Source organism: Sparus aurata, chromosome 14 (genome assembly GCF_900880675.1).
Source record: "Sparus aurata chromosome 14, fSpaAur1.1, whole genome shotgun sequence".
In the NCBI taxonomy this organism is placed as follows: domain Eukaryota; kingdom Metazoa; phylum Chordata; class Actinopteri; order Spariformes; family Sparidae; genus Sparus; species Sparus aurata.
In genome coordinates this window covers 21,180,553-21,192,769 of record NC_044200.1, presented here as the reverse complement: position 1 = coordinate 21,192,769, position 12,217 = coordinate 21,180,553, and the positions used below count along the sequence as shown (strand labels likewise).

The following is a 12,217-nucleotide window of genomic DNA, read 5'->3' as shown; positions in this document are numbered from 1 at the left end:
GCTATGAATCTTTCCCTCTCTCCTGTTTTTCTTCTGCAGCTTTTACGCAGCCGAGATCATCTGCGGTCTCCAGTTCCTGCACTCGAAAGGAATTATTTATAGGTAAGAGTCTCGGTATAAACCAGGATGAGAACTGGAACTGACGACGGACGATACACTTAGGGGTTTCACACTGGCAGGGCTCCGGCACGGTTCTGGTTCCCGAACGCAACTTTGAACCGGCCGGCGCGTTCAGACTGAAAAAATAATTGTTCGGCGGAACCTAAAAATAGTTGGTTTTTCCTTGGGAACCGTGACATCATCAGTGGGCATGTCGAGCAGGAAAGCAGGAAGAGAAGGAAAGAAAGCAGAGAAGACGATGGAGAAGAAAAATGTTCAGTGGTCGGCAGGAGAAACTAAGTGTCTGGTGGCGATTTGGGCATCACCTGAATTCCAGGAGAAATGAGAGACCTCCACAAGAAAGAGTAAACTATACAACGAACTTTCAGAAGAGATGGCCAAGGCTGGGTTCACCCGAACACCAGACCAAATAATTAATAAACTTAAAAAACTGAGCAGTAACAAAACAAACGCTCGTAAATAATCCACACGACCTGCCAGTTTGCCGTTGCTGTGTTTACTTCCGCCTGTGTGACACGAAATGACGTCCTCCCACTTTGGTTCCACTTGAACTGGTGTGAAAGCGGGCTGGTTCGCCAGACAGCACCAAGGTTCTGAGACTCCAGAACCGCACCAGTGCCAGAACCAGAGCCGTGCCAGTGTGAAACCGCTAACTGAGGCTGAGAACTGATTTGTGTACGTCTTGTGTATTCCTCCTGTAGAGATCTGAAGTTGGATAACGTGCTGCTGGACTCTGAGGGTCATATAAAGATCGCAGACTTCGGCATGTGTAAGGAGAACATGCAGGACGACTTCCGGACGTCGACCTTCTGTGGGACACCGGACTACATCGCTCCAGAGGTGACCACACACACCATTTCATACTTAACTCGTTATTTAAGGCTCATTTAGAAAAGCTGGCCTGTTTAAACACCATGTGTGTGATCTGTGTGTCAGATCCTGCTGGGGCAGAAGTACAACAGCGCTGTGGACTGGTGGTCGTTCGGAGTGCTGCTGTACGAGATGCTGATCGGTCAGTCTCCGTTCCACGGCCGCGATGAAGAGGAGCTGTTCCAGTCCATACGAACAGACAACCCTGTTTATCCTCGCTGGCTCACCAAAGACGCCAAAGACATTCTGATCAAGGTCAGACATGATTTCTACCATTTCAAACCGGCGGATTGACTGCATGTATGTCAATTATCGAACAGTCACGCACAGTTTGTAACCTCTGGTGTGTTTGCAGCTGTTTGTGAGGGAGCCTGAGGAGCGTCTGGGAGTGAAGGGGAACATCAGGCAGCACAACTTCTTCAGCAGCACCGACTGGAACGCCTTGCAACAACGACAGGTGGCGCCACCTTTCAGGCCAACTTTAGTAAGTACACAAAAAGCAGGGTCTCTATTTGTACATCGGGGTACATCGTGCAAAAAAAGAAGTTGTGTATTTAAATGTTTCCCCTTCCTCCCTCACAGTCGTCGCCCAGTGACTGCAGTAACTTCGACAAAGAGTTCATCAACGAGAAGCCGCGGCTGTCGTGCGCCGACCGGACGCTCATCAACAGCGTCGACCAGACGATGTTCAGAAACTTCTCCTTCGTGAACCCGGGGATGGCTCGCATCGCGGCACGCTGACCAAACGCGACCAGCAACCTACTACCTACAAACACGTCACAACCAGCACTTACTGTAACTGAATCAAACTGCAGAGACTTTAGACCGCGAATGTCACAAAACTCAACAAGACAATACAAGACAACAGCCACTAAGAGGACGTCAGGGGCGTCGCACATACAACCGCAACCTTCACAGGAAGTTTGTCATCCGACTTTTCTGTCTCTCTCCATTTTAAAATAAAAAAACAAACAGATAAAAACAAAAATATCCACATCTTAACATACAAAAATCAACAGATCATCTTGATTAACTTCCAAGACAAAAAGTTTAAAAATATATAAGTAATGACCTTTAGACTTAACCCCTTACAGTATTTAACCCCTTGACTTGCCTTTGTGCTTATCAGGATGTGTTTATCAATAGAAAATGTATTAAAACTAACTTATGGTGCCTCATAATAGTTTATGAGTTTACTTCTTCAATTAAGTGAACTGGTTAATATTTGGTTTAGCCAAATTTAAAAAATCTGTTGTTCCGTTATGGCATTATTTCCCGTCCTATTCCATAGCTTAACAAGCCCTTTACCTCCATGTTGGGTACAGATGTTAAAAAATACATTTTAACAGCTCTTTGTTGTGTAAATAAATGTAATGTAATTCTGTGGATATTCTGCACTGTCAGGTGGATGTACTGTAGATCTGTTAATGTATAGCAGAGTTCAATCACAGAGTTTTTCTTTATGTGTGTTTACGTATCTGTTGTACCTCAGGAGTTTTATTGACGGGTGTTGGGAGTTGGATCAGGTACTTAGATCCCAGCATACTGTAGTTTTTATTGTTCTGTTCATTGTGAATCCTGTACAATAAAATCAGTGTTTTGGTTTTTTTTTTTAAATCGTGGTCTGTCTTGTTTCTGACGAAGAACGGAGGTGGAGACAGAATGAAGAGCTATCTCAGTTTCTTTATTTAAAAATGTCTTCCCTTTACGATATATTTTTAAAAGTTTGAGCGATTTACTCAGAAATTAACAGAGCATCTCATGTATGGAGGACTTAAACTGCCAAAATCAGAAAAATAAAGAAATAGCTCAGTAAGGGCATTTTCACACCTGCCTTGTTTAGTTCGGTTGAATCGAACCCTGGAGCGTTTACCCCCTTGGTGCACTTCGTTTGGGAAGGTGTGAACACATCAATCGCATTCGGGTGCGGACCAAAACAACCGGACCGAGACCTTGTTGAAGAGGTGGTGTCGGTCCGGTTCCAAACAGACTCTGGTACAGTTCGTTTGTGGTGAGAACATGATCCAAACTCGATCCGACCCAACTGCAGGAAGCATCAGTGCTTAACCCCGAATTTCCACTGGATACGTGTCCGCAGCGTTACGGCCCGATAAGGTGTTTTGCTCCGCCGTCCGGTAACCCCCGGTTGCGTTTTGAGTCGGACACGGTGCAATAAGGTAGGCAGCTGGCGTCGCGAGGCCAAGGAGTTCCCGCGATAATCACATGATCACTCGCGACCGCAGTTATAGGTCTGTGTCATAAAAACAACAACACGAAGTGTTCCCGACCGAAGGATCAGAAGAAGAGCTTGTGTTTGTCTCTTTTTTGAGATTTGTGTGCTGGTGTAAACACGGAGTGTTTTATTTTGAAAAGTAACCGGATGTCATATTGTTGTTGTCTCAGTGCTTGACTTCCTGTCTGCTCGGTGCTAAATTCAGCTGAACTGCTGCCTCGTTTTCGAAATTTAGACCAATTAGAGAGCAGTTTCCTCGCGCATCACACATTTTGGTCCACTTGTAAATGCTGCTGTGTGAACACAAACCAAACTCGAGGCAATATGCAACATTGTAACAAGTTGGTCCCTCATTCGGACCAGAGCAAACGAACTATAGGTGTGAAAACGCGCTAAATAAATTAACATGACATTAAATTTGCCAAAAATTACACAGAAAGTAAATATAGTCATTACTTAACATACTGTTTTCATTTGCTTCTGTATTTATATACCTTTATATTAATTCAACCATTTATTTAGTTACCAATAATTTTCCATTCTACTTTTTAAATTTTCTCTTATTTCCCATTTGCATTTTATTCTCCATTTATCTCCACAAACGTATTTATTGCTAAATTTAAATCTCTTTTCTACATTTCGGCTTTTTTATACAAATAAAGCTGCTGTCAAAGTGATTTTGGCAGCTTCAGTCCTCCATAAAACTACTTTATCAGGTGAGAAAATATGCAAGCGGCCACTTCAATCTCAGGAATTCTAAATAATTTTCTCTGAACTCCGGCTAATGCAACCACCCACCGCTCACCCAACCGTGTGACAACCTCATAAGCAGTAAGACTACCAATGAAAAGTGACACCTCACTTTTTCCAAGTAGTTCCTTATTTGAGTGGCCTTAGCTGACATCAGACCTCTTCTCAGTAATGGTGACACTCAGACGGTGAGTTTGTGGTATCATTTCCCTTTTAGATTCTTTGACTCAGTCTATTTTATGTGAAACTAAATCGGATGAATATCTCATCTGGTGTCAGTGCATTGCAGCATTTCTGTGAGTTTGTGAGTAACAGGGTGAGAAATAAGATCCCACAAACTGTTACGACGACTTCAGATAAAATGGTGAAAACAAACATTTTAATGAGGTTGTAAAGACAGGAAATTAATAATGCTGAAAACAAGACTATCCGTAAGATTCAGCAGACTGTGATGAGTGATAACAGCCTTGTCTTTGAGAACTTTTTAGTATATTTCATTTTTATCAACTGCAGTGGTTTCAACATCAAAAAATTAAAGCATATCGGTCTTAAATCAACTTCTCCGCAGCCTTTACGTTTGGGAATAGCTAGCTAAATTAGCTAACTTTATCCCAATTAAGTGCTAACTGCTCTGTAGCTTCTCATAGCTAACATTCAAGTTGTTGATAACATGCTACATTTCCTTTTACAGTACTTATTTAGAAAAAGTACAAGCCATTTTTACGAGCTCGGACTGACCAATCAACATGAACACATACATTCTTGGGATGACACACACACACGCACACACTTGATGCTGACTGCATAAAAGTTCCCATGGCTGCATGTTTTTGTTTGTTTTTGCTTGTTTTTGCTTGGATTTTCAATGCGTTTTTTCGTGACTCCCTACTAAACATCAGTTGTTGATGACATTTACATTTCAGAAATACAATGCATCATGTTTTTGCAGCATGTGGTGTCTGTACATTACCCAACTAGCAAAGGCAATGTGATTTTCAGCTGATATTGGCATGGGATTTATTTATTTATTTTTGCATTTTGACTTTTTTTTTTTTCCAGGGCACTGCACAGTTGGTTCAGCCTGTTGACGAGAACAAAGTTCATGAGTGCAAATTAACCTCTTGTGTTTGTTTTTTAACAGCTTTGAACCACATTTGGTTGCTGCTGTGATGACTGTGTTGGTATGACTCACCTGCAAGTTGTGAGAAGTCTCAGTTAGCCTGCTAGAGTTAGCAACGGCAGAGAGAGATCCACTGGCAGAATACCGGGGGGAAGTTAGTTTTAGGACCCAGCTGCAACATAACTGAGGTTCGCTCAGTCTTAGCAGCAGGAGGACGGTTAGCTCACCTCCCAGAGCCTGGAAACTGATTTAGGGACTGTCATTAAATTATTAAATATATTAAGACGAAATAATTGCAGTTGTTTCATCATCTTCCAGTTAATTTTGTTCCTCAGTGGGTCAAATAAGACACACCTCTTTTTATTGTATTTTAGTGCTTCCTCAATTTACTACTACAACTGCAGATGTAGCTCAAAGGTGCAGTTTTAAGTTGTTTTTTTCCACACAGCATTGAGCACTTTGAGTTTCAAATAAACACAATATCTGCACAAGATACATTCCCTTTCTCCTTTCTTGGCCTTTTCAAAACTGTTGCTGTCCATTGTTAAACACTGAGCAGTAAATCATCGTTCACAGTCGTCACACTGGACCTGATAAAGTGATGAAAAAACAAAACAATAATTCATTTTTAAATTTTTATTTTATTTTGCTATCAACGTGTTTACATGCTTGCGTCAGCTGGCTTTCCCTTAGCCATACTCGAGGCCACATTGGAACTGCTGCCGTACAACAACTCACTCAGTCTGTGACGGGAGATTTCCAAGATTAACAAAATTTCCTCCCTTCCTTAAGAACGAAATATCTTCAAAGAAATAAAACCTCACCTGAGGCAAGTTTACTGATGCACAGTAGCACCATAACTACTTTACTGTAAAATATACATCATATAAATAATAAATAATAAAAATAATGAATAATAAAATCTGTATTCTCGACTCAGTTTGTGAATCCATGTATTTGTCTTCTGCAATTTAAAAATTATGAATATCTTAAACTGTAAATCCCTTTTTAATTTGAACTATTTATCGATGGATTCATATTTTCATTTATAATTCCTCATTTTATTACACATCAAAACATCAAATAATGATACAGTTATCATAATAATATTGAGAACATTGTAACTTAGTCTATTTTAGACTAATACTTTATACATTTACTTTACTTTCTACAAAATACTTACAACAAAGATGTGGAACTTTAATATTTGACAGGGGTTTCTGCCCTGATGAATGAAACAATGTTTGTGAGTTTGCTTAAAGAAAATACCTCCTGCTCGTATTAAAAACTCCAAAATGTTACATTGTGCTCTTGTGTTTGAAGTCTATACAGCCGAGAGTGTGAGTCTGTTTGTGAGCAGCACAACGCTTCCTGCTGATCTGATCTGAAAACATTTGACAACACCAGGCTTGTAAAATAAGTCTGACTCATTTAATGCTTCATCACAGACGGACAGAAACCAAAGCAGTCTATGTTGTTGAGGATGTTCACGAGTCTCACAGTCGGAGTCAGCGGTTACTTCTGGTTATTTTAGTCTTTTCAGTATTCTTTGAGCTCTGAGCAGACACCTCACCTCTCCTCTGTCACTGATGCTCTGTGGATGGATGGATCACCTGCTGCAGAGCCTTCCTGTCCTGGGCCGAGCACCAACCAGACAACATGTCAGTCCACAAAACTTAATTACGGGAAATCAGGATTCAGTTCAGGAAACTGTTGTCCAGCTCGTCCTCAGCAGCCTGTTCCTCTGCCCACACTTTCAGCTCCTGGCTGCTCTCATTCTGGAGAAACGAAAAGTGACCATCAGCACTCTGCAGATATATCAGCCATGTTTGATTCCCACTTAAAGTACAGGTGAAAGATCCTCACACTTTCTCATCGTCTTGGTGATTCATCCTTTCAACCGTCCATCACCTGCAAGATGAGAAAGAAGAGCAGTGGTAGTTTCACGTCTCTTTGTGCAGGTTTTGTGGGGATATTGTGGAAGTTTTTAGTGAATTTGTGGATGTTTTTAGTGAATTTGTGGAAGGTTTGAATATATTTGTGAAGGGTTTAATGTGTCATTGTGGAGATTTTGTGTGTCATTGTGTTGTATTTGTGTATATTTATGGACATTTTATGTGAATTTGTGAAGTTTTGTGTGTCATTATGAAGATTTTTAGTCCTTTTTGGGAGATTTTGAGTCTATTTATGGAAGTTTTGTGTGTTTCTGTGGAAGTTTGTATTTATTTGTGGAGGTTTTGTGTGAATTTGTGGAAGTTTTGAGTGTAATTTGTGAAGTTTTGTGTGAATTTGTGGAAGTTTTGTGTGAATTTGTGGATGTTTTCAGTGTATTTGTGGAAGTTTTCAGTGTATTTGTGGAATTTTGTGTTTATTTCTAGAAGTTTGAGTGTATTTGTGGAAGTTTGAGTGTATTTGTGGAAGTTTTGTGTGTATTTGTGGAGGTTTTGTGTGTCATTGTGGAGATTTTTAGTCTCTTTGTGGAAGTTTTGTGTGTATTTGTGGAGGTTTTGTGTGTCATTGTGGAGGTTTTTGTGTATATTTATGGAAGTTTTTTGTGTGTATTCATGGTTATTTTGTGTGTAATTATGAAGATCTTTAGTCCTTTTTGGGAGATTTTGAGTGTATTTGTGGAGGTTTTGAGTGAATTTGTGGAAGTTTTGTGTTTATTTGTGGAGGGTTTGAGTATATTTGTGGAAGTTTTGTGTGAATTTGTGGAGGTTTTGAGCCTATCTGTAAAAAGCATTTAACATTTGTATACACTGAAAGCCAGAACATTAGAACAAGTGACAGATGAAATAAATAACATTCATCATAGTGTTCCAATACCATGTTCAGTTGTGAAATCATGAGTCCTAGCATTCATGTGGATGTCTCTTTGACAAACACCAGTCACCCAAACACAGCAGCAGACCAAGTACACCCCCTCATGGCAGCAGCACTACCTGATGGCAGTGCCCCCCCAGCAGGACAATGCGCCTGCAACGCTGCAAAAACTGCTCAGGAACGACCCGAGGAACGTGGGAAAGAGCTCAAGGTGTCAACCTGGCCTCCAGATTCCCCAGATCTCAATCCAACTGAGCTTCCACTGGATGCAGTCTGAGCCAAGAACGATCCATGGGGGCCCCAACATGGATGGGAGTTGGTTCTGATGCATCCCATAGATGCTCAACTGGATTGGGATCTGGAGAATGAGGAGGCCAGTTTGACACCTTGTGTTCTTTGCCATGAGGGGGCGTAGTTGGTCTGCAACGGTGTTTGGGTGGGTGGTGTTTGTCAAAGAGGCTCCACAGAAATGACAGAAGTCAAAGTTTCCCAGCAGAACATTTGATTGTAACAAGATGATCAATGCTCACTTCACTTCACAGTTGTTTTAATGTTTCAGCTGAACAGTGTAGATATACATGTTAAATACTTTTCATATTTTGCATAAATGTAGTTCGTATTTATTTCTATTTATAAAGTTACTCTAAACTATCATTAAGGTAATTTACTTTTGTTCAGTTTTGAGTTACTTACTGTCCCTGAGTATTTACATTTTCTGTAACTTCAAACTGATTAAATTATACTAAACTACATTGTTCATACCTTGACTGCACTTTGTCTAAGAGCTTTAGTTACGAGTTACTTTGCAGATTCATATAATCAATATTAAATATTCGCTGATCAAACATTATGTATTATTATAGATTAAGTTACCCAGCATTAAAAGCAGAAAGTTCAGACCTTAAAGAGGAAATGTGAGACAAGCCAGTGTGCTGCATTATGGACAATTATCAATCAATTGATTAGTTGTGTGATGTCGGCATACTCATAAAGCAATTCTGCAGAGAGACAGCTGATTTTTGAGTCTCATTCTCAGGTCGTCAAATAACGCACTTTGTTGGCTATTACCAGGACTCACAAGAGAATCGAGTTGTTAACAGTAAGAAGACTTTTTTCATATACACTTTATTTCAAGATATTTTTTCTATATATATTTTTTTGTGTTTATCCAGTAGCTGTAAAAATACTCTTTGTATCCTATGGGTTTTGAGGTGGGGCCTTAGTCTGCTCTGGTTGGTCAGTTCACACAAGCTTGATAACCAGGTTTGCCTAGCAGACCACACAAAACTTGATTGCTGTTACTGAACTTTTATGCCTATAACTGTATGGTGGTTAACTGGTTGTCATAGCTTACTGCGCTCAACATTGTTTAGCTAACATTGTTAGCCTGAAAAGCTTTATACCACAATGTTTCTCCAGCAAAACAACAACTTCCAAGGCTTCATAAAGCTCATCAAGCACTCTCTGAACGCACAGTTGCACGCTCGAGTGGAGATGAACCTGAACTGAAAACAAACCTTCAATACACTCAGAAGGACGTAGACAAACTAACAACTCCTCAAGCTGTTTGTAGCCATCAGTTCGCTCGACAACAACCTCAAATGCTTGATAAAGATCATCAAGCACTCCCTGAACACACAGTTGCGCGCTCGAGTGAAGATGTACCTGAACTGAAAACATACCTACAACACACTCAGAAGGACGTAGACAAACTAACAACCACTCAAGCTGTTTGTAGCTATCAGTTCACAAGACAACAACCTCAAAGGCTTCATAAAGCTCATCAAGCACTCTTTGAACACAGTTGCGTGCTCAAATGGAGATGTATCTGAACTGAAAACAAATCTTCGATACACTCAGAAGGACATAGACAAAATAAAAACTGCTCAAGCTGTTTGTTGCTATCAGTTCACTGCACTTCTACCATAAACATGACCACAACAACTGCTTCCAAATGAAAAATGTCTCCACAGCACAATCGGATCGTTATTAGTGGCCTGCTGGACAGTGAGGCCGAGGGCCCTGTAACAGCTTTGTAATGATCTCTGCACGGCGTTATCAAGCAGGATGCTGTTGCACACAGTTGCAAAGAAAATGAATTCCTGCAATTGTTTTCATTTTGTTTTCTAACAGAGGTTCAACATTATCTTCAAGCAAAGGCATCGCGTCCATGCGCACTGAACTCGGGAGTGACATCATCATGGACAGATGAGGGCAGAGACCTGAACCGCTTTGTTGGCGTCAGGCTAGCTTTTACCGTGGCCCTGAGCATGTCCCTAGCCAGGCACTAGGCCCAACTAAACACGTACACTTTGTGCACGCTTCTACCAACCATAGGTGTGTAACAACAGGGGCCTGTAAGTTGGCGGGATCGCACAAGGGCTCGTAGGATATGCTATTACCAATACCAGCGGCTGATCAAAGGCCTGACTACTGCCATTCATGGAAAACACAGCTTACAGCTCTGATGGACAGCACTCGGGCATTTGCCATTGAAGATAGCTGAAGTCCGGTCAAGTTAACCTGTAACTTACAATGATAACACAAGGTTTGCCTGGCAGACCACTAACAACTGGATTGCTGTTACTGAACTTTAGTCACTAGAAAGCTCTTTACCACGAGGCCTCCAAAAACAATGCGTCTCCGCTCAGTTCTACTGATGTTGTAGCTCTCAATTCGCTGCACTTCTACCATGAATAGGACTGCCAATGTTAACACCAGGCTCTTCTCAACATAGTGTATACACTCAGAAAGACATAGACAAACTATCAACCACTCAAGAGAAACCTTACACAGGCCACCAGAAATTAACATGTCTCCAGTGATTCTGCTGGTGTTTGTAGCTCAGTTTTTCGCACCTCTACCATGAATGAGACAACAAGAACCACTTCTGAACCAAAAACTTCACCACCGCACAGTTGAACATCAGAAAGAACCGAGAACCACAACATTAGAACCAGTGACAGGTGAAATAAATAACATTCATCATTGTGTTCCAATGCCATGTTCGGCTGTGAAACCATGAGTCCCAGCATTAATGTGGATGTCTCTTTGACAAACACCAGTCATCCAAACACAGATGCAGACCAAGAACACCCCCTCATGGCAGCAGCACTCCTTGATGGCAGTGCCCCCCCAGCAGGACAACGCGCCTGCAACGCTGCAAAAACTGCTCAGGAATGACCCGAGGAATGTGGGAAAGAGCTCAAGGTGTCAACCTGGCCTCCAGATTCCCCAGATCTCAATCCAACTGAGCTTCCACTGAATGCAGTCAGAGCCAAGAACAATCCATGGGGGCCCCAACATGGATGGGAGTTGGTTCTGGCGCATCCAATAGATGCTCAACTGGATTGGGATCTGGAGAATGAGGAGGCCAATTTGATGCCTTGGGTTCTTTGCCATGAGGGGGTGTAGTTGGTCTGAACAGTGTTTGGGTGGGTGGTGTTTGTCAAAGAGGCTCCACAGAAATGACAGAACTCAAAGTTTCCCAGCAGAACATTTGATTGTAACAAAATGATCAATGCTCATTTCACTTGTCAGTTGTTTTAATATTGTGACTGAACAGTATAGATAAACATGATAAATAGAATATAATTATGCCATTTATATTATATATAAATGAGATCAAATAAATGCAGGCGTTCTAAACAGACATACTATTTATATTTCCTCTCAGTAAAGAAATCTGACCGACCTGAGAATGAGACTCGACTATTCTCTAGAATCATTTACTGATCCTAGAGTATTAATGAACAGCAACTGACAAATCTCACACTTTCTGCCTTTAATTTTTGCACCTCCATTGCACTGACCTTATTGGACCAGGTGTCTCTCCTCTCCAGGTCTGATCACCATACAGATCAGAGCTGTTCCACTTGAAGCTGCAGACAAGTCCCACTGTTCACCTACAGAGAAGAGGAAGAGCTTTAGTATAACATGATGACTACATGCATCTGTGTGTGTGTGTGTGTGTGTGTGTGTGTGTGTGTGTATTCTGATCGTAACAGAGAAAAAGAAGATGTAATCAGATGACAGACACATGCGGCATAAAGGGGATTTCTTACAGGATTATCATTTCATAATAAAGATTGATATAGGAGTCTGTAACCATGTGCATGACATCACTTCAGGAGTCTCACATCACTCTGCACTGTAAAATCTACGATAATCTGATTTAATATATGTGTTTTTAAAGGTAAACCAAAAGTAAGCCAAATGTATTCAGTCCTGATAACATTTAGTGCTTTATACAAGATTAATATGATTTTAAAGTCTATCTTTTGACACACAGGGAGTCAGTG

The 12,217-nt window shown here is 41.0% G+C and overlaps 1 protein-coding gene and 1 long non-coding RNA gene across 3 annotated transcripts in view; one reads left to right on the top strand and one right to left on the bottom strand.

Moving 5' to 3' along the window:
* Positions 1–2,604, top strand: part of prkcq (protein kinase C, theta) — a 28,762-nt gene extending 26,158 nt beyond the window's left edge. For both annotated transcript variants that reach the window (XM_030440409.1, XM_030440410.1), the window contains exons 14-18: positions 40–102; positions 822–960; positions 1,057–1,245; positions 1,346–1,474; positions 1,573–2,604. In XM_030440409.1, the coding sequence (XP_030296269.1) occupies positions 40–102; positions 822–960; positions 1,057–1,245; positions 1,346–1,474; positions 1,573–1,731 (679 nt within the window). In that variant the 3' untranslated portion in view covers positions 1,732–2,604. The remainder of the gene's footprint in view (positions 1–39; positions 103–821; positions 961–1,056; positions 1,246–1,345; positions 1,475–1,572) is intronic.
* A 3,906-nt stretch (positions 2,605–6,510) lies between these two features.
* Positions 6,511–11,873, bottom strand: LOC115595666 (uncharacterized). The gene is made up of 3 exons (XR_003986748.1): positions 11,729–11,873; positions 6,960–7,004; positions 6,511–6,871 (listed from the first exon to the last, which is right to left on the bottom strand). It is a non-coding gene; the product is annotated as an uncharacterized LOC115595666 (long non-coding RNA).
* Between the last annotated feature and the right edge of the window lie 344 nt (positions 11,874–12,217).